Genomic DNA, 27,487 nt, shown 5'->3' on the forward strand with positions numbered 1-27,487 from the left:
ACAAGTTTCTCTCTGGTTAAATTACAAGTTCTACAATACTATTATTTTGATAAGGCAGCAATTTGCTGCCTTCCTTTATTGGACTGAAGGGCATCACATTAATCCTTTCTTTTGTTTTTGTTTGTGTGTGTGTGTATGTGTGTGTGTGTGTGTTTGGAGAAGGGGAATTATCACAACAGGGTGGATTTACCCAGGTAGAAAGGTGAATTCTCTGCTTTGGCAAAATCCTCCAAATAGGAAATGCCTAAAGGCATGATGGGAGTCTCACCCATTCCTCGCACTATGTTTCCAACCATCACAAAAATCCACAGCAGGGACCCAGGCTCTTTTTCACACTCTGTGGATAAAACAAAAAGTCAGAATGGATGTTTTAGTCCCAACTGCTAATGAAAATCTAGAGAAAAAGAACTGACCAATAGCTTAAGCTTTGGTGGGTAGGCCTGTCCTACCAAAAAAAAAATATTAATAACTGGTCACAATACAGTTTTACTTCCTTTCTCTCCTTGAACTGGGATTTCTTCATCCCACAGTCTGCTTCAGATTCCACTACTCTCTCCCACTTTGTCATGCTGAAATTTCTCAGTGCAAATTCATTAACCAATAAAAACCAGCTTTGTTAGCAGCAGCTGCTGCCTTTCCAGGTGACTGGCCACAGATGAAACCCAGATCTCCTGTTTCAGTGTCAGGTTGCTGTCAGCAAATACAGGTGAAGCCGTCCATATGCAGATGTGGTGACATTCAGTCCAGTTTTCACACAGGAAATGGATTCATATCTATGAATATCACAGTCTTGCTTGTCCATAAACCAATAAAGAAACAATCACCTTACCCAAATATATTCATAGGCATAAGGATCTATGTGCATATTGAGTGGTTGTACATCATTTAGATGAAAATTATTTACCTTTCTACACCTTTATTTTTGCATTTATAAAATGGGAAAAATTGCAGAAAGTATCTGAAGCCTTCGAGTGGAAGGTTAATGCCGAGCGCTGTTAGGTGTGCAGATTTCACTTCTTTTTGCAAAGATAAAAAAATTATTATCTTAACTGACGTGTAGCCTTGGAAAGCTTGGAAGCTGCATCCATCACTAAATGGAGACCCAGAAAAACCCGGCACAAGGCTGTGGTTTGATGCTACCACACTCAGTATTAATTACAGCAGTGGGATTCAGCTTCAGCACACCCTGATGGAACTCCATCCCCACCTTTAGCAATGAGCTATGGGGTTCAGGTCACCTCACTTTTACCATCCAGCAAAGTTTCCAGCAGTCAGAGGCCCACCCACGAGGTAATCTGATCCACCCTAGGGTACAGAGCATGAATGTCTGTCCTGGGGTGACTTCATGATGCTGTCCCCCTTTGTCAGTTCTCTTGCCCCTTACAGCAAGCTCTGCAGGAGCTCTGTGGTCTCCTCTGCCCAGCTATCAAGGGAGTCTAAAGGGATGGTTCAGACTGAATGCTTCCCTTTGAGGTAGCTAAAGGCCCAGGAGATTAATCCCAGCCTCAGCAGGAGAATTTTGTGTGTGTTCATTAAATGGTTTTCCTCTGAGCCCTTTCACTTCCCAGTCGTTCCTTTACATGCACATTGCCAGTGCACATACATGTTTCAGTCTCACAGATAAGTTTTAGCTTAGTTCAAACTATTTTCTCTAAAGGGAAGTGAGATCTATATTTTAGTTCTAGCTCTATTTCTCATTCTTTTATTTCCCACATGGTACAATGAAAAAATATCCTTATGCCTCTTACCCATTGCTGAAATATGCTTTCCATCTCCTCATGTTATAGAATTTCAAGTTAAAAAGAGGAATAATTGTGAGAACAACTTGGTGTTATACTGTCCCAAAGTGGACTGCCAGGGATGTTAATTGAACTGCCTGGATAATGTGAAAACTACATGAAAGAAATGTTTTAGCTCTGGAGTCACAGACCAAAGAAACACAAAGGCCAGGAAACTTCCTCACCTGTAGTTTCCAGGTCTTCACAAAGTACTGGTCAAAAGCAGAACCCTGAAGTGATTGCTAATAAAAATAAAAATCTATTTATTTAGACACTATAGACACAGATAAAAATATTAACAGGCATAGGAAAAGTCTTACCTGTTGGTGGTTCCTCTGTAGGCAAAGAGGACAAGTTTTGATTAACAAGGCACAGAGGCATCACTGAATCATTTTCCCGTTGTGAAATGCTGCTTTCAATATGATACCTGTTGGAAACAAAGGAACATTTGTCTGTGCTGGACTAATGGGGCTGCCTATAAGGGTGTGCAGCTGTAGAAAGAAGGGAATCCATGTCAAAAGTTGCCAGAGGGTGCTGCCAAAGCTGTCAGAGCCATTCCACACTGCACACAACAAGATTGAAGGACCAAAATATACTGTGCTGATTAAAGCCTACACAAGCTTACATTATTATTTTTTTTTAAGCCAAGCAAAAAATCATTTAAAAGGATTTGAAGGATCATCATGGTCAGTACAAAATGGTCAGCACTACGTTTGCTTTTAGCTATTCTTTTAGTCAGAACAGGTAGACATAAGAAATTGTGGACATAAGAAATTAATTTGGCAGTGAAAATAGCTTGAGAAACATCTATTTCTTGTCCTCTGGGAGGTCTCTTTCTCTGACTAAATTCCTAGAAGTGTGAAGAAGACAGAATCCCAATTTTCACTCTGCATTGTTCAGGTTAAAAAAAAGATTTACATAACATTGTCATTTTGTTGTGCCAGTTTGTGATGATTGATAATACCCAATTTGGAGAATTTCATTCTTGCCAACACAGTGACCAGGTATGATCTGTCATCCAGGTTCCAGACCAAGAGATCTTTAAAAATCACAATTGCCATTGCCCATCCAAGCAGAGAAGAGCTAAAAGTGACAGTATCACAGCCCTGTCACTTGGGAGAGCCCGTGCAAGGGGCAGCAAAAGGATGAAGGCAGAGGCAGGTGCCCAGGAGAGGGGTGACTCTCCTCAGGAGGTGGTGACTGACTTTTGAAGCTGTCTCAGGAGCAAACCCAAAGAAACTGCAGTGATCATTCTGCAGAATCCATGCTCTGCAATGTCTCTGCCCATAAGCAACACCCTCAGTGGAAGGTTGTAATGTGTGAGTAAAGAACACAGAAGCTGCTGTGGGTTAAGCAGAACACTCACCTCCCAAACAGAAAATGAGGAAGTGATATCAAAAGACATCCAAAAGACAGAACTGTGCAGCCCAAAGCAATTATCCTGGGTCTGTGAAGCTTTGCTCCAAAGTAACTCACAAATGCTATCAGCAGCAAGTTACCTGCAAAGAGAACCTGGGTCAGCATCCACAAACCAAGGCATCCCATAATCGTTACAAATCTGAGCATGTCTTGTGAGCTCAGCTTCTGTTTCTTTCTTTGTCTTGTAAAAAGTGCCACGAGACAGGGAACTGCCTACATGGTGCAGTAATTCCCTGCTATGTACGATCTTTTTTTGGAAGAGTTACATCACATGAAGGAACATGAGAATAAAAGGCAGGATGGAAAAGAGGTCACAGTGAGAGAGATTTCTGAGTGCACCTTTATAGAGGAGAAATTTCCCACTACTTTGCACAGAGATCAGGCCCAAGGACTACAGAATAAAATAGGAATATTATTAGGAATATTCCCCTAGGATACTGTATTTGGTAATGTGTAGGGAAATAAAGAAGTGGTTTTGTAGTGAAAATAATAAACACAAGAGGACAATCATATAAAAAAAAAGGAATGATAATTTAATATTAATTGCAGTAATTGTTTAAGAATAAAAAAGTTAAAAAAAAAACACCCAGGTTTTTATACCTAGTGCCATTTAAAAACAAAAATGTACTAAAAATCTTCATTTTCCTCTCCTCCACTTTCACTTAGAAGCAGCTAATTTTCTCCATTTATTGCTATGCAACTAAGAAAAGAATCAAGCTTCATGTTATGAATCAGGCCCTATAAAAATAGCAATTTAATCATTTTGCACCTTCTAATTTTATGATCTTTTTGTCAGGAGAACAAAATCATGTCTCTGAGCGATGAGCGTCACACTCTGAAAGAAAATAATGCCTTTTTTATGTATAATTTCTAAACAGGCTGTGTTGAATCAGTGGCTTGAATGACACTTAAAGATGTACATTTATATTTATCACTGGACAATAAAACTTACTGACAGGTAAAGTAAGGGGCACTAAAAGTAAAACTGGAAACTTTCTTTGCAAGGACAGTTGTACAGGTGCAAAACCTTAAAATATGATTGAGTTTAGGTAAGGAGTCACAATCCACTCCAACCAAGTTTAATTAAAGGAACTGCAAAATGCTAAATATGACCTTAAATTCAAACAAAGTTTACATAGTTGTGGGTTTTTTTTTTTTTTCTTCAGAAAGATTCAATACACATCTCATAAACTAGCTCTATTTTGTTAGTTGCTCTGTCATATCTTATGATAGTGCAGAAATTAGCTGAACCATTTGCCCAATTTGCCCATTTAAGTGGTCCTATTAATTTCCAAGATATGAAATGGTTACATATCAGCTCAAAAGAATGAGAGCTGGCCACTATTGTCACACAGAGTAGCTGAGAGCAGATGAGAGTCACTAATACACGCTCAGACCACACGTTACATTTTCAAAGAACCCGAAATATTAAAATGAAAGATTACCAATTTCAAAGCTTCCATTAATGATGCCCACTAAAGAAGCTGGGATATTAAATTGTTTCTCTATCTGTGTGTACATGCTGTTCATGTAAGCACCAGACATCGTTTTCCCAAGGAATGCAAGTGACAGTGCCAGCAGAAATACCTAGGAAGCGAAGAGAGGGATACATAAACAAGTCAAAATTACATATTTATTAATATCCCCTGGTTATTTCCTCTTCCAGGTAAAAAAGTGAGCACTTCTGTTCCACTGATGTGCGTGTAAATCACATCATCTCTTCTTTTCTAGAGTTATGGCTTCTCTAAACAAACAAACAATAAAAAAAACCAAAAACAACAAACCAAAAACAAACAAATTTTGTTCTTAATCTTCTCTAATTGACCAAGACTGTCCTGAGAAACCCCAAGTCCCATGTACCCAGCCAAGGCAGCAGTGCCTGCTGCAAGGTTGCCACCTGCAGGACCTTCCCACCCTCTGTTCACCCAAATGACAAATTGCTTGCAGAATTAAGATCCTTTCCTTTGGCCAAATTACTCGATCCAGGATCTGCTGTCCCACCTCAGCAGAGGTCATGAGGCCAGAACAAGTAATTTCAACCAAAAGGATTAAATAACATGTCCTTTTTACAAGACAATTAGTAGCAACTGACAGCTAAAAAGTTAAAATTAATGAGTGCAGTAGTATTCAAATCCTTTTAACTTCAGGCTTCTTTAGAAACAGCATCTAGGAAATGAAAACAATATTAATTTTAAATACATCTGCTGCAAAAGCTAAAAAGCAAAAGAAATGTGTTTGGGTTTTTAATTACTATTTTTAAAAAGTTATTTTACAAGATTTTCCAGCATTTCTTGACAACTTGAATTACTATTCAAGATCAACAGCCAGTTTTTACTGCCACATCCCAGTCAGTAAAGCTTATTTCATAGCTTTAAGAAGGAAGGGTAAACGTGTTAGACTGTGGGGGGATTATACAAAGTCAGTGGTGGAGCTTCAAAGCAGCAATGAATCAATACTCCAACATATCACAGAGTGGAAAGTTCAGGGAGGGCAAAAACCAGCACAGTTATTTACAAACTTTTCTAAGGGCATTAAGGGTAAAAAAAAGAATAGCTCATGCATTCATTTAATCTAGGCTGTAACTTCTACCAAAACACTGTCAATGCAAGCAATTTCAGTTGTGTGTTCCTACAAAATCACTAAAATATTGCTGTACCTTCAGCTTGGAAATGCAGCAGAACTTGTCCTCTGCACGTGGCTTCTCAGGCTCCCTCATGTTGTCTTTTTTAATTGACACTGGTGTCTGTTTCTGAGTCTGTCAGCCATCCCATTGCAGCGTTGAAAAGAAAAAAAGAGAGAAAAGAACAAAAGTTTTTGTCCCATATTTGCAAAAATAAGATATTCCTTCTAAGATATTTTATATTTTAGTATTTTCCTTAAATATTTGCAAACCGGATTGCAACAAATCCTACAAGTTGATGGATTTTATTCTAAATGAAGTAACTTGGTTAGAGACATTAATCTCTTGGCATCAAAATTAGAGGAAAACAAAATAAAACCAAAACCACCAGACCAGCTCAAGCTCTAAATGGACACAAAACAGACTCCATTCTCCTTCCCCTCCCAAGATTTTCAAAAATATTCCTCTTTATTCGTCCGCCTACTTTTGCTTATCTCCATCTCAACTTGATGATTAGAGCATCTCACAGTGCTAAGCTGCCTGCTTTCTTAACATTTTACATGTATTCCAAAAAAGCGTTCAAAGAGGGAGCAGTGTATTCCAGGGACTTGGATATACTGACCTGTAAAAGCCCTGACACATCTGAGGGTTTGCACAAGGAATCCAACAGCTTTTTATTCTATTCATTCTAAGGGCTCCTACAGAGACTCCATTAAATAAAGTTCTGCAATTCAGTTCCCTGAGACCCGGTGGAGTAAGCTGAAGAAAACCAGGGCAAGCCAGAGCCCTACCTGAGAGGCAGGATGGATACAGGTTAATTTCCTCTTTTTTTGTCTGGGGTACACTTTCCAAGTGGTCCTGCAGCACCTGCTCTGCTCTGTGCTTGCCACTTCATGGGTCCAGCTTGACCAGCCCACCAACAGGACTCAGCTGCGCTTCAAATTCTTCACCTCAGCACCCTCCTGGCCAATCTCTCCAAACATTAATTTCTACAACAATGTTAATCCTCTCAAGTGCGTTTCCTAACTAACTTGATTCCTAGCAAATCCACAGGCATTAACTCCTTCTGTGGCTACCTTCTCACCTGAAGTTTGTAAAAGCACAATGCATTGTTCCAGCGTTGCTGGAAATACTTTACAATTAACTGTAGGTGGTCAGCACTTAGACAATTAGCTGTGATAAATACAGAGATTTTATTTCTGCTTTGCTCACAGATACTTCTACAAACTGTGTTCAGTCACAGGACTGAACTGTGCTAGTACAGTCTTTTTTTTATTTATTTGAAATAAAATTTAGATCCCAGGGAATCATTTATGCCTTATCTAAATACTGCTTTTGTCTGAAGCCCACCAGCAATACCAAAACTTAACAGCAGTGCCCTATATTTGTCCTCTTCTAGGAGCTGGCAAAGGGATTCTTTCCCTTTCTGTACCAGTCCCTGCATTTCACTGTCACACACAGGGAACATCATCTGGCTAATTGCAGGTTTTTTTCTCCTGGTGCTACAAGATACCAGACAGCAACCTGTTACCATTTGGTTTGGGGAATCAGACACGTCACACTGCTCCTCATGCAATTACAGCAGTCAAAAGAGCATTGTTTGCCTTTAATTATTCACACCTTCCCTCAGAGCACAAATTATGATCCAGGAAAATAAAAAAGCATTTCAATCAATTTGTTACTGGGAAGATTATTAAGATTATTAATTGAATAACAAAGTAGACAGGACCATTATTTCCAGCTCTGTTTCTGAAATTGCTTTCCCTAGTTTTATAATATTTTGTGGTCACACTTCATTAAATATTACTGACGCCAAGACAGACTAACAGGCTAAATTATCAGAAAGACACAGGTGCATAACTCACTCAGCTCAGGTGCATTCACACCACTCTTTAAGTCCAGGTTAGAATTTAAATTACCATTTCTGTGCCTCAAGATTAACCAAGTGTGCTCATGCTCCCTTCTTCCATCTACCTGCTCTCCATTGTACATTCCTCTTGTGTACCTTGTTTACACTCTTGGGCTCTTCAGACTCATCTGCAAACCTCTTTAGCTCCATTAACAGTCCAATGTATAGCTCTATTAAAATACAGTTCTATTAAAATGGGCATGCATGGGTTCTTTCTGACCTACCAGCTGTCATGTGAACACCTGCACCAGAATCCCACTCATAAGCCTGCAATGTTCACTGAAATTTCAGGGAAAAGGGCAGTAAAACTCCTCCCTCCACTTCTGCATTGAGCTGGTGGCATATTTATGGCAGGCTGGGAAGTTGGCAATGGCACCACAACTGCCCCTTCCAGTCATCTGCAGTGTCTGAGTAAATCTCCAGGGGCAGCCAGAAGGACAGACCAGAGATCAGAAGAACCCACTCTGCACATGCACAGACATTTCTCACAGTGGGGGCAGCTCAAAGCAGCTGGAGGACACACAGCACCCGGGGTAACCTGGGCTGAATGAGGCTGGCTTAAAACCAGAGCTCATCCTTCCTGCCTGGACCAAAACAGGCTTGTTTGGTGCAGCTGCCAACAGCAGGCAGGCAAGCACTGAGACATCACTTTGGACCCACGCGTCCCACACAAACCCATCACATTAAATCACATTAAATCACATTTCACTGATGCCTCAGGTTTAGCTTTTATATGTTTCACATTCTGTGCTGCTTTAGTGTGTAGTTCTGAGCTTCACATGAAGTGTTGCTGAGCTCTCTGCACAGAGCAGGGAGACAAAACAATTCCTGCTCCAGCTGGGCACCAAGGACAAATGATCCAAATCTCAGGCCCAGGAGCACAAACAGCGTGGGCTGGAGAGAGAAAAACAAGCAGGATGGGAGTGCCTGGGCTAAAGCTGGAATGGGACAATGAACTGCAAGGTGCAAATGGAGCAGAGCTGATCCCAGTGAGAGCCCCTGGGAGCGCTCGTGCATTTTGGGACCATTTTGGTTCCTCTTGGCTGCAGCCCTGGCTGGGCTCTGGTGCTGCCCAAGGTGGGTCCATGAGGAGATCCTTTTCATAAATCCCTGCTTTATTCTTTAGCTCTGTCCAGCCTCTGTTCTAGGGCAGCCTTCACAAGGCATCATCACTCTAGCTAACTAATAAAAAGGAAAAAAGCACCCAAATACCTGCATTTAAAGTTGACGATGCAATGTTTTGCAAGTTGCCTTGCCTAACTCCCAAGAGGACATGCTACTTTCAAAGTACAACTCATCTTCCATTTAGCTCAGCTTAGTCATACAGATTAAACTGCCACATCTTTATTTTGTTTACAGGGTTAAAAATCACAAAACATAACGATTCAGAAAGCAATTATGGTGGCAGAATTTTTAACTATTTTTCTGGTTGCAAAAAGCTTTTTGAAATCTTGTTTTACTAGGTAGAGTTCAAACTGTTACTCAAATGCAATTACATTAATGTTAGACTGAGACAAGGGAAAATATTCTCATGGCAAAACAATTAGGTACTTACAGTTTTGAAAAGGTTTCTGCTAGAAATCACTGATACGGGACACTTGAACTTTGACTTTAAATCTACATTGTTGAAAATTAACCAAGTGTGGGGCAACTTGTGTTTTTGCCAAATTGTTTCAGCTGTGCATTTTAGAGTGCTCAGATGTGACAGATATGGACTGAGTTCTCAAAAGGAAAATTAAGCCCATCTCTTTTTCTCTTCCCTGCAAAAAAAAAAAAAAAAAAAAAAAAAAAAAGGCCAAGGGCTAGATCTGTGTCAGATCTCTGAGTGTGAGATGCTGACACTCCTGTCCACTGAAGACATCCAGAGAGCACCCACAAGCAAGAAAGGAACTTTAGGAGTGCACCTAAGTGTGTAAATTTACAGGCTGGGTGGACTTTAGGAAAGGGTGACACAGGGTCAGAAGGGAAGAGGAGAATGAGATTAGGTTATTGATTACTGGACGTTGCAAAATCAGGGAGTAATTTGTCCAAGAGCAAATATTTCTGGTTAACACGAGAGGAAGAGAGCGTTTGACTTCAATTAAGTCCATTAGGCATCTCATCTAAGAACCAGTAGATACACCTTCAAGTCCTGGTGCTGAGACAGGTTTCATTTGTGACCTTAAACCTCTTGTTGAAACTTGTGTTCGTCCCCTTCCCAGAAAGAACTATTAATGCACACCAAAATCCTGAATGCCATGTCCCAGGGTGGGACTGGGATTCACGAAAGCCTCAATTTCTGATACAGGATCTTCTCAGTCCTCACACATGGGAAAAACTCTCAAGCAAAAAGCTCTTTACTTGCTTCTGATACGTGAAAAGCCTCATACTTCCTCAGAAAAGACACATTTGGTTAGAGCTAGAGCACTGCTTTCTGTTTTCTCTTCCTAATGGTCTCCAAATCACCCCTGATGTCTGCCTGTACTGGGATTTGGCTTATACATCTTAACAAGAAATAGAAAGTATGTTTCACCCTATGGCCCTCTAACAAAAACCTGAGGTAAATTTTTTATTTCAACAGTTTTCTTGCATTTTCTTGCATTTTATATTTTTTTCACTTACCCACTGCCACTTTTAGGAAATTACAACATCCTCTGACAAGATAATAAGACAAAAACCTGCGGTCCAAGCTGTGAGGATACTGCCCACTGAAATAAGCAAAATGGGGAAATAAAAGCCATTGTCCTGGAATTTAATAAATTATTACATAAATAACCATTAAACAAACTTTACTGACATTAAAAAAAAATCATATTAACATCACATCCAAGCCTGTGTAATTCTATAGTCTCTGTAATATTATTTTGTTCAACAATAATTTCAGCTCAGGGCAAGTAAGGTTGAAGATTCAGACCCGACAAAGGAATTACAAAAAATGAAAATCAAAATTTCCAGTCAAATAAACATTACCTTGTAGTAGGCACTTAAAAATTTCCTTCAAATACTTATCTCCATGGCAGAAAAATTAACCCAGGGTTTTTTTTAAGGGGCAGTTTAAGTGATTTATAATTGGCAACAGGTACGTATTAAATACCTCTCCAAGAAGAGAGGAGTAGATATGTGAAGTTATCATATGCTCATAAATGCACAGTTTAATATTCAGGCAATTTATGTAAAATTCAAGACACAGGGAATTCAGCATTGTTCTTGATTGTGACTAATTCATGGGTTATAGAGCATTACAGAGAGTCTATGATGTCTTAGCATACAGAATTCCCTTCTTCTCCAGGGGGTTTCTGCTAAAGGCAATGTTCTCACTAAGTTCACTACCTCCTGCATTATCAACCTTCTGTTGGAGAAACTGAGAGACCACAAGTATTTTACCCTGCCTGGAGAGATTTTGTTTGAGGGGTAGCTCTAATCATTCCGATGCTTCATTGCAAGGAATGTATCTCGAGAACATCAAGTGTTTGTCCAGAATCAGGAATAACCTTTTCTTAGCAAGGAGTTGTGTTGAAGAGCCTCATCCAGAGTCTCACAACAGGCATTAGAGTCAGATATTTCCAGAGAGTAATTTATCCCACTTTAAGACAGCTACAGAAAATAAGTGGGAGGAAGAAGGTCTCTGGAGGTGCTTCTTTCTTCCCTTTGATTTGGAAGTCCCAAGAGCTTAGATTGGTCTGGGTAAAAAAACTTTCTGTCCAGTTTGAGCCTGAATTCAGATTTACTTTGACCATCCAGTAAGGTTTCCTTCCCTTTCACCTCAATGGAACTCATGTCAGCTGCAGGCTAAATAAAAATTCAGATCTGTCCTCAACTCTGCCATCGACTCTACTCATCCCTTTCAACTCATGACTGACTCCATTTTTTCCCACGTAACACAATAAAAAAATTAAAAGCAATAAAAATAAAACAAAAACAATAAACATACTTTTCTAAAAAACATTCAGACCCATTCCTTGGAGATAATACTGCATAGGTTCAAAGCATTATTCCTGTCTGGTTTCACAGCTAGTTATTTATTTAATCCAGTGATACTGACATAACAGTTTCTCCCTTAAGAAAGCAGTTTAGCACATTGATTTGCACTTGTATGGATTTGGGGGCTTTGCTGTTGTTTTGCCAAACCATGTTGATGCCTTCTAGCCTTGCAGCAAAATTTATGAGGACATAAATTTCTTTATTCCTCATAAAATTCGCTGCAAGTCTGGAAGATATTCTGTTGTACAAACCTCTGGTTTTAAATGTTAGGAAACAAATGTTTCAATTCTCAAAACATCTTTTCAGTATAATTATATACTTTCGGGCAGTACTTCCAGGGATTTGTTGTGTGATCAGGTCGTCAGCTTTCCACCAACGAGGCAAATTGTCTCAGGAACATACTCTGAGAAAAGCTAAAGGAACAAACTGCAAGGCTGACTGGCAGCTCCAAGCTTCAAAGTCTCTCTGGAGCCTTTTCCTCTGAAAAAATGACATTACCTATGATTCATCGATCAGTGCTTTATGTAACCTGATAGCATCTCACTTTCACTATCCATCAATCCACGAGGATTTCGGGGTGTGATAATGTGTTTTGTGTGCAGAGACACCATCAGGCTAGATGGTTAAAGGTGATATTCCTGGCCTTTCCAGGCACACTGTACTCAGCTCACTCCTAAAAGGTGTGAAACATCTGAGGGGAAGGTCCAGGATCTTTTGGGAATCAGGGACATAGCTAGGCATGCACCTGTGAGCACAGCTTTTCTACAGACATCCCGTTTTTCAAACACGGGAAATTTTCACAGGATCCCCTGAAATAGATACTCTTACTCAGAAAGAAATAATATACTCTTACTCAGAAAGTTGCATGAAATATACATCCTCTTTTGGCAGCGAAAATTAAAGTGCTGGCTTCAAATGACAGTGTAGCTTTAAGAGTTTCTGATAAAAAACACGTCGCCTCTACGGTGGCAATTTCTACAGTTCTTTCAAGAGTGTCTTTTTTAACTTCTACAAGTTGTTATGGGTATTATAAAAGGCAGCAGGGTGATATATGACTTAAGGCAGTGGGCTGTAGTGATCCACAACACCATGAAGATTATGCCTGCTAATGACAACATCCTAAAAAATAATTGAAGAATGTGCTAACCCCTCGTTTACGTGAAGTATGAAATGCGCTGCTGACGTGAAATTATGTATGACTTTGTCAACATTGCTCATTTTTACACTAAGCATGAACACAATTCCAATATGGGAGTGTGAAAACTCTCTAAAATGAAAAGAGCCATTTGCAGCCCATGGGAGCTCTGTGAAAACAAAGAACATCAAGCCCACAGTCACTAGAATCATGGTCACTAGCCAGAGTGGAAATGTGTAGGAGTCCTGCAAATCAAGAAAAATAATAATAAAGACTACTTATGCAGACAGTAATTTATGTAACAGAAAATACTCTGAAATCAAAAGCAGAATTCAAGATACCCACTCCAAATGTACAGTAGGCATCCAACACCTATGGATTTTAAGGACACTTCTCCTGAAGTCTGTGCCTCTCTCTGCTCTGCACAAGGCTCTTTTCTCAATCAAATGCTTTCATAAGGTGACTTTTCAACTTTTTCCCATTGAAATGTTATCATTCCTTGGCACAATGAGTTAATATGAAATTATTTCAATATGTTAATGAGCGAAATGTTCCAGAGCCTCATTTCCCCCCACCCCTCACAATAATGCCATGCTTTCAATTTTCCACTGAGTGTTTGACTCAAAAACAATTTATCACAAAAAAACACCCCTGTTTGGACTAACCATGTCACTTGTAGCTCCTAAATTATTTGTGAGAGCTCACATTTAAGTACTGAGTTCTTCACACCATTCGTGAATTCTGTTATTAAGGATGAGCTCAGCCAAAAGTGGATTTGCTGCTAAATGGAAGGAAACAGCAATAAGACACTCCCAAAACAGACCAAAAACACACTAAATGTTTTCAGATGCCTATGCTGAACTTCTAATGAATTTTTAATGACTTCTTACAGTAGAAAGACAGTTTCATGTACCTATTCAAGTTCCTTGTGCTTATCAAAGTCTTTTCTCATCTCCAAGTAGAATGAAAAGGTCAGGTCTTGCACTCACACACACAGTGATTCAGGCATGCTGTAAATTCAGCCCTACTGCACTTCTTCTTGAAGAAGGGCTATCTTATTTTGCAGCTACGTGTGATAACATGCCATAAATAAGTTAATTAATGTTTCATGGTATTGTCAATGTAAATTCTCCTACGTAAGCTCATAGACTGCATCTACCCTTAGTGAAAAATTATTACGAACATGACTGATGCTCAGTTCAGCACAAGTCTCCTTTTTAAACAGCAGAGAAAATGCCACTATTAATAGCAGAGCTGTCAAGACAGCATCATCTAAAAGACTCAGAGTGTTTCAAGACAAAGCCAGATTGTCATTCTCTTGCAGCAGTTTGCAGAGAAGAAAAAAAAAATCTGATTTTTTTAAAAGTGGGATAGCTTAAAAGAAAACTTCATTAAAACTTTTGCACTGCATCAGGTGTGGAGGGCTGACATGAATCTGTGTGGAATTCTTTTGGAAACCAGCAGTTTCTCTGAGAGGTGACTGATTTCATTAGCTTTGCATTTCCCAGTGATTCAGCTGCAGTGGAATGAGGCTGGGGAGCACAGAGGCTGGTTCCTGGTCTCCCTGCACCTTCTGCAGATGTCTGTGCTCTTTATCAAAGATGCTGGGGTGGGGAAGAAGGGGTGGAGAGTTCTCACAGTTACTAAATCAGAAACAGCACTTCCACACATGCCTAATTCCTCTCTTTGTTCCCCTAACAGGAGCATTTAGGGAGACTTCATTCTGTCATTCAGTAGCTATGGGCTGGCCAAATTGAGGCCTCCCAGGACCTGAAGGGAGCCCACAAGAAAGATGGACTGTTTACAAAAGTATGGAATGACAGGACATGGGGGAATGGCTTCACACTGGCAGAGAGTAGGTTTAGTTGGGATATTAGGAAGAAATTCTTCCCTGTGAGGGTGGTGATGCCCTGGCACAGCTTGCCCAGAGCAGCTGTGGATGTTCCATCCATCCCTGGAAGTGTCCAAGGCCAGCTTGGATGGGGCTCTGAGCACCCTGGGATAGTGGAAGCTGGGGGTTGGAATTGGATGATTTTTAATGTCTCTTCCAAGCCAGGCCATTCTGTGATTCTGTAATTCAATATATTCACCCTGCCCTTCCTTTCAGCAAGGCTTTTTGTTCTGCTTTGAAGTACACATGAATACAACAAGTGAGAGAACTCCCTATGCTATTACAGAAGTGGCAGATATACATTCCAACAATATCTTCGGAACCTGAACACCTTTTTCTACATTAATTGCTACAGAAAGTGACCAAGGAGAATTAATTAGCATAGCAGGAAGCAATGGATGACTACCAGAAAGGAAGAACAGTTTTTCTATTCCATAGTCCTATTTACCATCAGCACTGTTTAGAGCCCTTGAGAGTGACATTGGTAACCAAAAGGGAGTCCTGCTTTTGCTTTTAACTTCTGGAAACAGGTTGCAGGAGAGACAGGGGGGAAAAAAATCAAAAAGTTAAACCTTCTGTTGTATTCAAAGGTAAATTGTTGGATGCAATTAAAACTCTATAAAGTGTAAGTAAGAATGGCACTAGGAACTACAACTCACCAACCACTGGGCTGTCAGTTCTGCCTTTCCTGATCTAAACATGGAGTTTATTCCCCCTGCTTGAGGGATTCCCAGCTACAGGCACTGATTCAGCACAAGCTGCTGAGCTCATTCTCAGAGCAATCCTAGCAATAGTCCTGTCAGGCTACGTCATTTTTCTGTCAATGGCGTGAGCTGAGAAACAAAATACATCATAAAAGTTGGTTTGAAACACTCCTGACTACCCAAATTACTCCTTTTCATTTGCTCATCAATTCCAGGGATGGACACTGTTTATTTCTGAATCATCTTTTTTTCCACTGGGGGAGAAATGAGTAACTTTCCACCTCTTACCTCTCAGCTGCTTCTTACATATTTCTCCCTCAGGTCAAACATCAGTTTTGGGATCAACAGGAACAGCTCTTTGTGTTTTTATCAGCACTGAAATGGCCCACATGCAACAGGGGTAACAAAGAAAGCTGTGCTAGCAAAAGCATATTTAATGAAACACTATTTGAACAAAGCAGTTACACACAGCTTAAGTGCTAACAGTAGAAAATTACAACTCCACACACACCAGAAAGTGCAAACACTGTAGTATTCAACAACACAGCACCAAGCAAGAAATACTGGGAAGAGAGCATTATAGCCAAAACTTTTGGACTTTGCCATCCAAAAGTAAAAATCTAGGGAACAATCAAGGTTCCTAATCATAATTCTCTAGAGTAATTTTACACCCCCTCTGATGTTCCACACAGTTTTTGGCTCACAGAATGACTAGGTTGAAAGAGACCCACTAGTTACAATAGTGCCCTGATAGCCAGGACAATCCTGGATATTTTAGGACATAAAAAATGACAGCAGAAAAGCTGATTTACTCTTCTAATTTCAGATTTGGCCATATGGGGTACTTTGACTTCTTCAGAGGTGCTATCAATGAAACCTCTTTTTTTTATGCTTTATTTTTGGTTTGCAGCTAATTAAAAAAGAATGAAAGGCTACTAAAATTGGTATAAACAATTGCATTAAACATTGTGCTCAGCTCACGTAACAGCTACAAGCTGTGACACACACACCACTCTGTGTCATTGCTGGCAATGTTTATACTGATGGATGGCAATGCTGCTGCTGTTCTGATTGCTGGTTTATTCAAAAAATTGAAATAAGTACTGGAATAGTTGAAACTGAAATTGCAAGTTAATGACTAAACCTGTCCTTTTTTCCATTTTGATACAACAGACCAAGTAATCCACAAGTTATTCACACACTTCCAGCTCCTGGTAACTGAGCAACAGGGTAATTTACTGGAGACATCTGCCTCACACAGCTGCACAGCAGCTGGGGAAACACCTGCACCAGGTAAGGTGGCCCTGACACTCCTGAATGGGGGAGAGCAAGAGTCTTAACGTGTCTCATTAACGTTATTAAGCAAAGGTAGAACTCAGACATTGAAAAGCAGCCATTAAAAGTGGGAACCAGCTGCCCAGCAGGTGCCAAGAACAGCCTAAGGAAAAGGAAAATGTGAGAAAGAGGGAGACAATCTTTAATCTCAGGCACTGAGCACAGAAGAGAGTTGAAGCACCCCGGTGGAATTCATTTTATTTGCATTTTGGCACCCGCAGTGTAAACATCTGCACCTGAGCGAGTCACCCAAGGCTGCTTTTGTAGGCAAAAAAAAGAGAAACAGGCACAGCCCATCTAAGCTGGCTTAGACTCCTGCATTAGAAACAGGCACTAGGATGGTGTCTCTATTCCCCTGACATTTAGTGACACAAATCCCACTCCCCAGGACACGAAAGCAGCAGACACTTGAGCCAAGGCTGCTTCCCCTGTTCCTCTGCTGCCAGGGCACCCCCGTGCAGAGCAAGGGCAGCATTCTGCAGTTCCAGACTTTTAGGCAGCTTCCAGAAGGAATCAGGGAACTGACAAAACACATCTGGATTGTTTTTGAACCTCAGCTCTGGTGTCAGCTAACAGGCACAATTCTTTAGACAAGTCTTTGCATAAAGACTTAAACACCAGTATAAATATCTAAAATTACCTTTACTACTCAGGATAGAAGTGATCACAGATTTCTTTAATGAGAACACTTGATTTTCTTTTTCCTTAGGCTGACACAACACGTGTCAGAGAACTCTGTGTTGTCAACAACTATATGTTGTCATGCACAGGAATAAAGGGTTTTTTCTAAGATCAAGGCTGAGGAACTTTGTCAGTGGTAAAAACAGCTTTCCAACCACTCATTGAATGGCACTGACTGTAAAGTATTTAGTGCCACCATCTTGAAATTCGAGTTATGAACTGTTCTGCTGTCAAAGAGATTCCACAATTTAATATTCTGTTCCTGTTTGTGTAGGAAAACACCACTCCTGCTTAAGAGAACTTGCAGCAGGAGCTGCAAAACCTTACTTTTGTTAACTTTACATGTGACTAATGGCTGGATAGACTTCTTGCTGACCCTGCCAAGATGCTGTGCAGCCCAGGAGGCTGGCAATGCTCCTGGGACATCATGAGCCTTCTTTCATTTCCACAATGCACTCAAGAAGGAGCCTTTCTCTTCTTCTCTCAAAGCATTAGGGGCTTCCCCCCCCCCCACCCCAATCTATTTTGCAGGACAGCTGCAATTAGAATTTGGGATCAATACTTATTTGAAAATTGGTATTTCATTTTATTTCTCTCAAGCCATAGCTTGATTCAAGTTTGATACAGAAACCACTCAGTTGCCTTAAAACAGAAGAGATTGAGTAGTGAGTGAAGTCTTTTAAAGTCTTAAACACAAACTGATCTATCCATTGCTTTCCAGGATTTGAAACAACACCTCTCACACGGGCTAAGCATAAAGACCACTACTAAGTGTCAGTGGCACACAGATCTCTTTCCACCCAGGAAAAAGCACAATAAGGCATTTTCAAGTTCAATATCCAAGCAGTGAAGATTGGCTGATGTCAATCCCCAGGCAGAGTATCTGTGTAATTATTTTTCAGCACAATACAATCTCTGTAAAATGGGTTTAATCATGCCTTCACGTCAGAGGAGCGAAATTGCCACTGTGAAATTAACACCAGAATGTTATTTCATCATAGTCAAATTCTACAGTGAGTCTTTGGAGAGATAAACTTGTTTCAGATGTTGCACAGAACTTACTGTCACGGCGAAGATAAAACACTGCACTTACTTCTCTTACACTGGGACTGTCCATCCAGAGAGGGAATAACAGGAACCTGGTGAAAAGAAGTGTATGATGATATAAAAACAGAGAAAAATATCCAGCAGTAGCTCCCTCGAAAAAAAAAAAAAAGCCAAGGACACACCTACAACAGTTAACAAAACATTTTGTCACTTTCTAGAGCCTCATTTGCAGACTGCTGTAATCAAATTAAGAAGCTACTATCCCAGCTAAATATTCCTTCTGTATTCACCTCGAGTAGCCTGAAGTGAGCCAGCTCTGGAACTTGAGCCATTGCAAGGAAAATCTTCTACTACAGACTAAACCAACAAAGAAGGGGGTTTCCAGTTCAGGCAATGCACTTGGCACTGAAGTAGCTCTGAACGAATTCGTGTTCTTGGGGGTAGAAAAGATGCACATGGTAACTTCTTATCACAGAGAACTTTTGCTCAGCTTTTGTGACAGAGCCTTGACCTTTATAAAGAATTAAAAGACCTGTTTTCCAAAGGCACTGGGGTTCCTAGCAGAAATTAAGGAGACAGAGGGGGGAAAAAACCTGATTTGCCTAATTTCCACTGAAATCAGAGGTAAATGGCTCTAATCTGTATCCTTGGAAATCTGCAATTAGGTAATCCATTAACACTGGATTTAGTCTATTAAAAGCTGTACATTTTTCCCCTGAGCCATACTCAAGGCATACTAGACAAATAAATTTGCACAGGTAGTTTTATTCTGACATTTCCTGGCTTTTTAATCCTAGTCTTTGCCTTCTGAAAAGTATTAATTGACTCAATTTTCACGCACGACAAAGAACCTGTGTTAGTAAAACATGAGACTTTACATTCATAGTGACAGAATTTTCATTCACATTTAGACTTGACTGAAAAATGTACATGATTTCTACCATGTTACACTGAATGAGAACTCTAGCTGTCAATTTGAACAACTTTCACTCTTTTCTTATTCGTCATACAGCTCTTCTCCCTTCAGACACCTTTTCTTTCTGATCTATACTTTGCAGCAAAACTCCACAATTTTAACCCTTCCATCTTTCCTGAGATACGTTTTCCTGCATTTCAATTACCAGTGGCCTGGTGTTTCATTTGCTCTGTAACTTTTGTTACCTTATTTAGCCCTCGAAAACACCCACAGGGAATATTACCTCAGCAGCTCATCAGAGCTGCAAAACTGAGGCTACGTTTCTGATGTGCAGGATGCTACTGCAGCACCTTCAGCAGGGCATTCTGCACACACCAGGTGAATATTTCCTGATGCTCTAGTGCAATAATGACCCACCTGCCTCTGCTCCTCTCTGGGGCACTTTCTGTCTATAGGGACTGGAACTAACGACAGTCTCTCTGTGCTGCCTGATGTCAGAGCTGAGAAAGGTGTCAAGGATATATAAGAGCCAGAAAGGAAGAGGGAAAAGGATACTCCAGAGCTAGATGCAAGCGTGGAATTGTTGCATGCACACTTCTTGCTAACCAAGAGGGCTTGCTGGCTTCTCCAGTTAGATCCGTGGCCACAACAAAGGTAAATAATTTCCCTTTTTTCTTACCTTACCTGCAGTGCAACAGATGTGCTTTAAAAAGCACAATATTATTAATCACGAGCATTTTTCAGGAAAAACATAGACAACTTTAAAGTAAACTGCACTGGGGACCAGAATTTGAGACTGGGATGTGTCAGGGAATGCAAACCAGAGGTAAGGGATAGGATTGAAACTACTGGATGGAAAATGAGCATTTATTCCTGAGAGCTATATTTCTGAAACTCAGTTTTGTCACTAAACTTGAGGGGATCATTTTTCTCACTCCAGCCTGTGAAAAAGACTAGCTGCTCTTGATTTATGGCATCAATAAGAGGATATGCTGAAGAGTATTTGGGTTAGCTTTCAGTTTTGAATCATTGTTCTTTTCAGAAAGTTTGGAAGGAAAGATGTGCAACCTAAAGCTGTCAGTTTTCTTCATTGCACTTTCTGTCACTCTGAGCTGTTTGGAAGCTACACCTATTGAGAGGTGAGTAACAAATATTCATGTTTATTTCTCTTTAGGGAAAAAGGTGTTCAGATTAGTGCATGAGTTGCTTTTGCTTTTCACGTCTCAAATATTATAAAAAGAGAGTTATTAAAGCTCACTCTTTTATTGTTGCTCAAAGATTACTGTCTGTGGCTGATGATCTATCTGATGGTACTTCCAAGAGACAAGGATGGATGTTGCCTGTAATGTCACATAATACACTCTCAGCACTTAGTGAGGAAATGCCAGAACAACCAGCAGCAAAGGCAAAAAGGTATTGATTTTCCCTTTTTTCTTCCAGCCATATCAGATTGAGCCATGAAGCAAACTTTGTTCCAGTGATATCCTGCTACTTGAGAGACTTCAGCTGTTTCTCTCAAAAAAAAGAGATTAAAATATCCTTCTACTAAATAGAGTAAGCATAAAGATCAGCTTTTCTGTAACATAAAGATCAAAGCGTTCAGGGTAGAAAGTGAAATCCAGGGACAAAGCTGCAAATACAATTATAACACTTTCATAAATTAAAGAGGCTGTAAATAGTACATTACCTTGAGAAGAAAGGTGTATATTGCAAGTGCCTTCCTTTTTTAAAAAATTGTCAGATTTCCAAGCCTGAAGAGGAAAAAAAAACCAAAAGCATACCCTTCTTAATAATACTAGCATTCTCTGCTAGAATGGAATTATTTTATAGTATAAATGCTTTCAGTCAGTAATTAAGCAAATTTTTAAATCACAGAATTAAATATTAATTTAATCACGGGAAGAAGGAAAAGAAGAAATTGGTTCTGATAGAGTTTCACTTGTCTGAAACACATTCTTATAAATTTATAAATTCAATTTCAGGCAACTTTTTAATGAATAAAAAAACATTTCAAGATTTATTTGCAATTTCTACTAAAAAATAAGCAGCACTGAACTATTCTACTTTTCACTATTCTACTTGATGATTTTCACAGTCATCAAGGTTGGAAGAGACCTTCAAGTTCATCTAGTTTTGTCAGGCTTTTGAGTGAATTTCTTTCTATGGCAATTCTGTTATAGATGAATTCAGTAAATACATATGTATATATAGTTGCCTGTTACTCTCTCTTTGAATATATATTTAAAAAATACTATTACATGACAATTTTTGTACCTTCCAAAGTATTTTTATAACAGAGGCGAAGTTCTAATGTTCTTTACAGCTATCACTTAAAAAAAAAAATACAAACCCCCCCCAAAATAACTGCAATATTCAAACACAAGGCATCACCTTGATGGGTGTGGTGTGCCTTATCTGATTTTCTGGGGCCTAGAACCATGTCTCACTGGGTGAGTTGTCTCTTGGCTGCAAATATTCATTTAAAGCTAAAAGGGGTGGTGGGTTCAGCCAGGCTGGACATGAGGTAGAAACCCAGCAGCTTCCTGTAAGGGCTGGAGTTTTCAACTTGATTTTGTAGCTTTAATGGGAAAGAGAATTCTGCCTCCACGAATAAAGCAGGATCTCTGTGAGAACCAGCTGCTCTTTGAACCTTGTATGTTAAAGGCTTGATTAAACCCAATAGAAATACCCACGAAAGTCAGTGAGAGGTTATATAAAGCCATGTCCAACAATTTCCTTTTAATGCAATTACACATTTAAAATATTAATTGCTTAAAAATTGCTGCATGTCTACTAATGGAGAGCCAGTATAATACAGACACTCCTTTCACAGCTGCTATTCCACTTGGATTCTCAGATCGACACAAATAACTGCAAAAGGTTATAGGACATTTTAGATGATAGATTTAATAATCAGTAAGCAAAGGAACATATTGGTAACTGCTCAGAGTTTGAAACTAGGATATTGTTGCTCTTCACAGTAAATTTTAGCCACAAACTGGTGTCTAACTCATGCCATATCAGCATGAAGAAGTCCAAGAAAATAAGCAATAACTCAGTAGGAATCTCAGCAAGCATTTCTGTCTGAAGGAACAACACAGCAGTCTAAGGAACAAATGTGGAAACCCAAGTTCTCTCAAGCTAGCAATTTTATTACGATTTAAAAAAAACCCTCATGCTACATAAATTTTACATGGAGTTCTGCAAATGGTCTGTTGGTTCAGATCACAAAATGTTACTTTTAGATAGGATTCCTCCTTGGACACTCTTTTTAAAGTATCAGTCAGCAGAGGATTCTCTCTCACCACAACAGAACTTCCAAGCTGCTGGTGTTCCAAAAAAAGACGTGGCAGTTTAGCCAGAGCGAAGTGGTGGAGAGACAGAGCTAAAGACCATCCTAAGTGGTACTGAGGCTGGCAGAAGCTGGCAATGCCTGCTGCCTCTCATGAGATGTGGTGCAGATGGGAGAAAACCTTTGGGTTTAGCCCACTTGGTGTGGACTGGAATATCACCAGTCCCTTCAGTGAGAGCAGGATAACGATTCTGTGGAAACACGAGAACTAAATCAATGTTAGTGATCATCACTATGTTAGTAATCCTCATGATATCAGCAAGAGCTCTAAATAGAGTTTAGAAGTTCAGCTGAAAGTTAAACATTTAGTCATTGCTTTCACTTAGTGTCTTACCTATACTATCATTACAGGTTTTCTGGGTGTCATAAACTGCTGTGCAGGATATCAATAAAAACGACAGGTCTCTGCATTTGAATAACCCCCATCACTAAAACTGATAATAGCACCCAGCACAAGGAATTTTTTTCAGGCACAAAGTAGGTGGTGGGAAGATTCTAACGTTCCCGTATTTGCGCACACATTAAAAGAACTCCCACGTTAGCAGAGCTCAAATGACTGTGAGGAGCGGCACACTCGATTGCTCATCGCTTGGCTTAACCTTGGCTCTCTCTGCTCCACCTCGGCAGCCACCAGCTGGAGAAGAGGAAATGCAACACGGCCACGTGTGTGACACAGCGCCTGGCCGCCTTCCTGGTGCGCTCCAGCAGCGGCCTGGGGGCCCTTTACCCACCCACCAACGTGGGCTCCAACACCTACGGCAAGAGGGACACGGCAGGGCTGCCAAGCACGCAGCCCCAAAACCATGCACGGCTCTAGGGCCGTGAGGCAGCTCTTGAGAAGCTCAGTTTTTAATGTATCAGCAACCTCTTGGTCGTTTATTACCTGTACAGTCTTAGCAGTGCCTTGTTCTCTGTGTGTGTGTGTGTGTGTGATTTATGTTCACCATCCCGCTGTGCATGTACAAGGACATGCACAGGCTACCCTTCCAACTCCACTAAGAGCTCCAGAAATCTGCTTGGTAAATTCCTTTGTAAAAATCCACCATGAAAATAAATGGAAAAGTAATTGCAACGAGGTTTTTTTTAAATCATCGTTATTATTATTATTAAAAGGATGAAAAAAATAACCCATGATGTGTATGTCTTTATAATCTCAGCTCGGTAAGAGAAAGAAATCACCTTAAATAAAAAACAAGTATCAGAATGCTAGCAGAAGTTATGCTCTAATGGAAGTAAAACAAGAATCTTCTGGTTTTGAAACATCTCCAGCATCTTGTTTTGTACAGCTGCAGGAACAGCTAGATGAGAAAAGATGCTGCATTGTGCACCATGATCATAGAATGATGCAGTTTACTGGCTGGCCTGCTTCCACTATAACATACAACAAGCAAAGAAACGTGGAATTTGCACTTCTTATGTAAAGATAGCATCAGAAAAATGTAAGCATAATAAGTGCTTTTGAATATGAATAAGATAAAGGTCTGATAAGCTAGCAGGAACTTCCATCCTTGGGTATTCCTTTCCTTGAACTAAAGTAACAAAGGGAAGAGAAAAAAAAACAATGAGTAGTTCAAGAAGCAAAATGCTTCATAGAAACTCAGTAATTTTTTTCACTGGCTTACTTACATTGCTACCAAAATCCAGAGAAAATATTTCACAGATGGGCAGACCTTAATGAGAATCTGACATTGTTATTTTCTCCTACCTCAGCCCAGGATCAGTGCAGGCTTAAAAGCCTTTAAAATCCTTTAAACTGTTAAGCAAATTTTCCTAAAGGTGACATCCTATATCACAGAAATGATGTAGTGTGGGATAAAGTGTGGGTTTGCCCACACTTTCTCAGTGAAGGGTTCACTGCCATCTGAAAAACATTATTATCCAATTAGGAAAAACATTCACCATAACCTTAGTTCTGGAGAGGCAAATGAAAGTTTAATAACTGCCTTCAGTTGGTTTGTTTCTGTTATAAAATATACCTCCAAATAGAAACATTTTTGCTAAATTTAATGTTAAATGGCATATTCACTTCATTTCACAAAAAAACACATGGGAATAAAAATTACTGCACAGGAGTCTTACTAATTACTCTATTGAGGAAAGTTTCAACCTTCATTAATGTTCTAATTAATGATATCAATTCTGAATTTTATTGAGAAAACCATTTATAGGGTATTAAATTGGTCCAATATTTCTGCCAGCTTGAAATGCTTTCCATCCCAGTTACTTTTGAGTTATGTTGCACACACACTGTGTGCTTAATTTGTGTTTCAGTTAGAATATTTATGTTTCAGAAAACAAATAAAGTGAGAGGAGAGCTGTGAATTGTCACTGTGACACTGTTTGTACAGAGGAGCAACCAAGTGGAGCCTTCCCTGTGGGTGGATGCTGATCCCTGGCTGATCCCAGGCTGGAATATGAGCAAGGCTTTATGCACCAGCTTTTGTGTTTTCAGCTGCCTTTTGGCAAACCCCAGCAAAGCACAGGCTGCCCGTGCACAGAACCAGTGCAACTGGGAACATTCATTTCTGCCTTCTGCACTCCTGATACCAGATGCTGGTGGATTTGATACCAGCATCTTTTTCACGTGGTCAAACTATTCCACAAACACTGAAGGATGGAACTCCTATCCTAAATTCAGTGAAAGCACAGAGAGAGAGAGAAGAGGGGGACCATCTCACCTGTCTTCAGCTCCTCTGTGTCTACCCAGCTGTCAGTGCTCTCCTGCTGTTTGGTGGAGGAAGACAGCTTCTTCCAATTCATCCCAGCTTAGACATCTATTTTAGGATGGGATTAATCACTGCTGAAGTGCCTCTATTGCTTCATTGATGATACAGAGTGTCTAGACAATTAGCTGAAAACGAGCACTTAACTTTCAGATAACTAGAGTTAGGTGACAGGGATCTCATCTGCATTTGGTATCAACTGTTCAAACTAAAATCAAAGAGAAAAAAATTTGGTAAAAAAAAAAAAAAAAAAAAAAAAAAACCCACACCACCAACACCTCAGACTCCAAATCACCTTTTACTCTGAGCTACCTTAGTTAATTCATCAGCTGGAGCATCTCGAGAAACTTCCTTCAGTGAGACTTGTTTTCCCTCCCCCAAATTCCCTTGGGAACACAGCTCTGCTCCCCTTCCTCCTGCTGTTGCTGCACTTGGGCCTCTCAGAAAAGAAGGATCTAGCCATAGTAAGCCTGGATACAAGCACAATCCTGAGCAAATGAGCCAGGGAAAGAAAGGATTGAAAGGAAAAAAAAAATTATTTAATAATTAATTAATAGTAAGCATTGCTTCATCAGCTCTGCAAACAGCATAATCAGAATTTTCAGAATATTTAAGAAAAAAATAAGTGCCTCTGTGCATTTTTTTAAATCCCAAGATGTATTTCTCAACTTCTTCAGGGATGTAAATATTACCTGAGAATCCAGCCTTACATAGCTTGGGCTCTTTTTCAATTCATCTGGACTCCCTACGTCTTTCAGAGAAAGTGCAAGCAAACAAAAAATACAAGAGAGGAAAATTAAGAATGCAGACAATGTGATAAACGTGGCTATATTCCCTTTTAAAAAATACTAAATCCCTGTCTTTTAGTATGTTCTATGAAGTTGTGTTTAAAAAAAACCAGAATAATATTGAATTTCACTATATGAGAAGGGGAAGAGTAAAAGTCATCAAACAAGCAAAAGGATTGTTAAAAAAAAAAAGATTGTAGGAACATGAAGAATGTTTTAAATGGAGTAGTGGGCCCTGGGGTCTAATATTTCTTAGGAACTATGACAGCTTCATAAAAGACAGGATTTATATTTTCTCATGATGAATAGAGTTGAGGAAAGAAATTGATTTCACTTGTAAAAGCTTGGGCTAAAACTAAGAAAGCACACAATATTCATGAAACATAAAATATATTTTCCCAAATAGCAAATTTGGAATTAATAATTTCAATTGCTATTAAAGAAATTAGCTATTTTTCAAATAAATAAGTCTCTTGATGAGAGTTTTAAACACTAGGCTGACAAAGCTTCCATTTATTAGGAAGCTTTAATTTAATGGGATTAGGTATTAGAAAGTCTGGATTTTACTGAATGGCTTTCACTATTTGAAAGGCAATATATTGATACCCTGAATAAAATCCTTTTCCTGTAATGCACTACTGAATATCTTCAATTTCTAGATTTATGCAGGCTTTGAGCCTGCATTTACAAACACAGTTTGACAGGCGTGGTGTTCCCAGTGACAGGGTTGGGCAATTTTGTTGTTGTTACACAGAAAAGGGACAGCTCTGCATTCCTCCTGCAGTGCAATCAGCAAAAAAGCTGTGCTTGGGAATGACACATCTCCCTGCTCTGCACAGAATAATGGCTGAAGTCCCACGAAACTGAATCCTCCTAGGGGATGTGACAACTTCTGTCCAAATCATCCTACTCTGCTTTTTTTGTTATCTCTGTTTTGCCACACTCATAAAAAATCCCACACTGAAAAATAAAGTATTTTTGTGGAGCTGTGTAAGGCTCCAGAACCAGATTCAAGCTCAGATGTGAAATCCACCATTTAAATTAAGCTTCAGTTTAGGAACACAAATCTGGATTCTCTAGTTTCCCTGAAATTAGAAAAATTGGTTTCCAGCTACAATTGCTATGAAAACTATTTATCCTTTATTAGATTCAGTTAAGAATACTTTAACTAAAAAACTACCTTAAAATCAAAATGATAACAAAAAAAGTCTCAAAGGAGGAATCATGAA

General features: G+C 39.6%; 2 protein-coding genes across 5 annotated transcripts in view; one reads left to right on the forward strand and one right to left on the reverse strand.

The window, feature by feature from the left end:
* Positions 1-21,122, reverse strand: part of LOC128788704 (solute carrier organic anion transporter family member 1A2-like) — a 30,300-nt gene extending 9,178 nt beyond the window's left edge. Inside the window, exons 1-7 of one of the 3 annotated variants that reach the window (XM_053943923.1) lie at positions 21,083-21,122; positions 18,526-18,571; positions 5,854-5,952; positions 4,643-4,784; positions 3,145-3,277; positions 2,099-2,205; positions 191-337 (exon numbers count right to left, since the gene is read on the reverse strand). In XM_053943923.1, coding sequence (XP_053799898.1) covers positions 191-337; positions 2,099-2,205; positions 3,145-3,277; positions 4,643-4,784; positions 5,854-5,952; positions 18,526-18,549 — 652 coding nt within the window. In that variant the 5' untranslated portion in view covers positions 18,550-18,571; positions 21,083-21,122. Of the gene's footprint in view, positions 1-190; positions 338-2,098; positions 2,206-3,144; positions 3,278-4,642; positions 4,785-5,853; positions 5,953-9,281; positions 9,335-18,525; positions 18,572-18,769; positions 18,799-21,082 lie in introns of those variants that run through there. The other 2 variants (XM_053943922.1, XM_053943924.1) reach the window with 2 other exon arrangements.
* Positions 19,747-23,823, forward strand: IAPP (islet amyloid polypeptide). 2 transcript variants are annotated; one of them, XM_053943925.1, is made up of 4 exons: positions 19,747-20,049; positions 20,438-20,534; positions 20,674-20,808; positions 23,375-23,823. In XM_053943925.1, exons 2-4 carry the CDS (start codon positions 20,455-20,457, stop codon positions 23,562-23,564), a joined length of 405 nt encoding a protein of 134 aa, XP_053799900.1. In that variant the 5' UTR covers positions 19,747-20,049; positions 20,438-20,454; the 3' UTR covers positions 23,565-23,823. The 2 variants fall into 2 exon arrangements, with proteins under 2 accessions (XP_053799900.1, XP_053799901.1); XM_053943926.1 differs by having other exon boundaries at positions 20,442-20,534.
* Positions 23,824-27,487: the final 3,664 nt, after the last annotated feature.

Source organism: Vidua chalybeata, chromosome 5 (genome assembly GCF_026979565.1).
Source record: "Vidua chalybeata isolate OUT-0048 chromosome 5, bVidCha1 merged haplotype, whole genome shotgun sequence".
Lineage (NCBI taxonomy): Eukaryota > Metazoa > Chordata > Aves > Passeriformes > Viduidae > Vidua > Vidua chalybeata.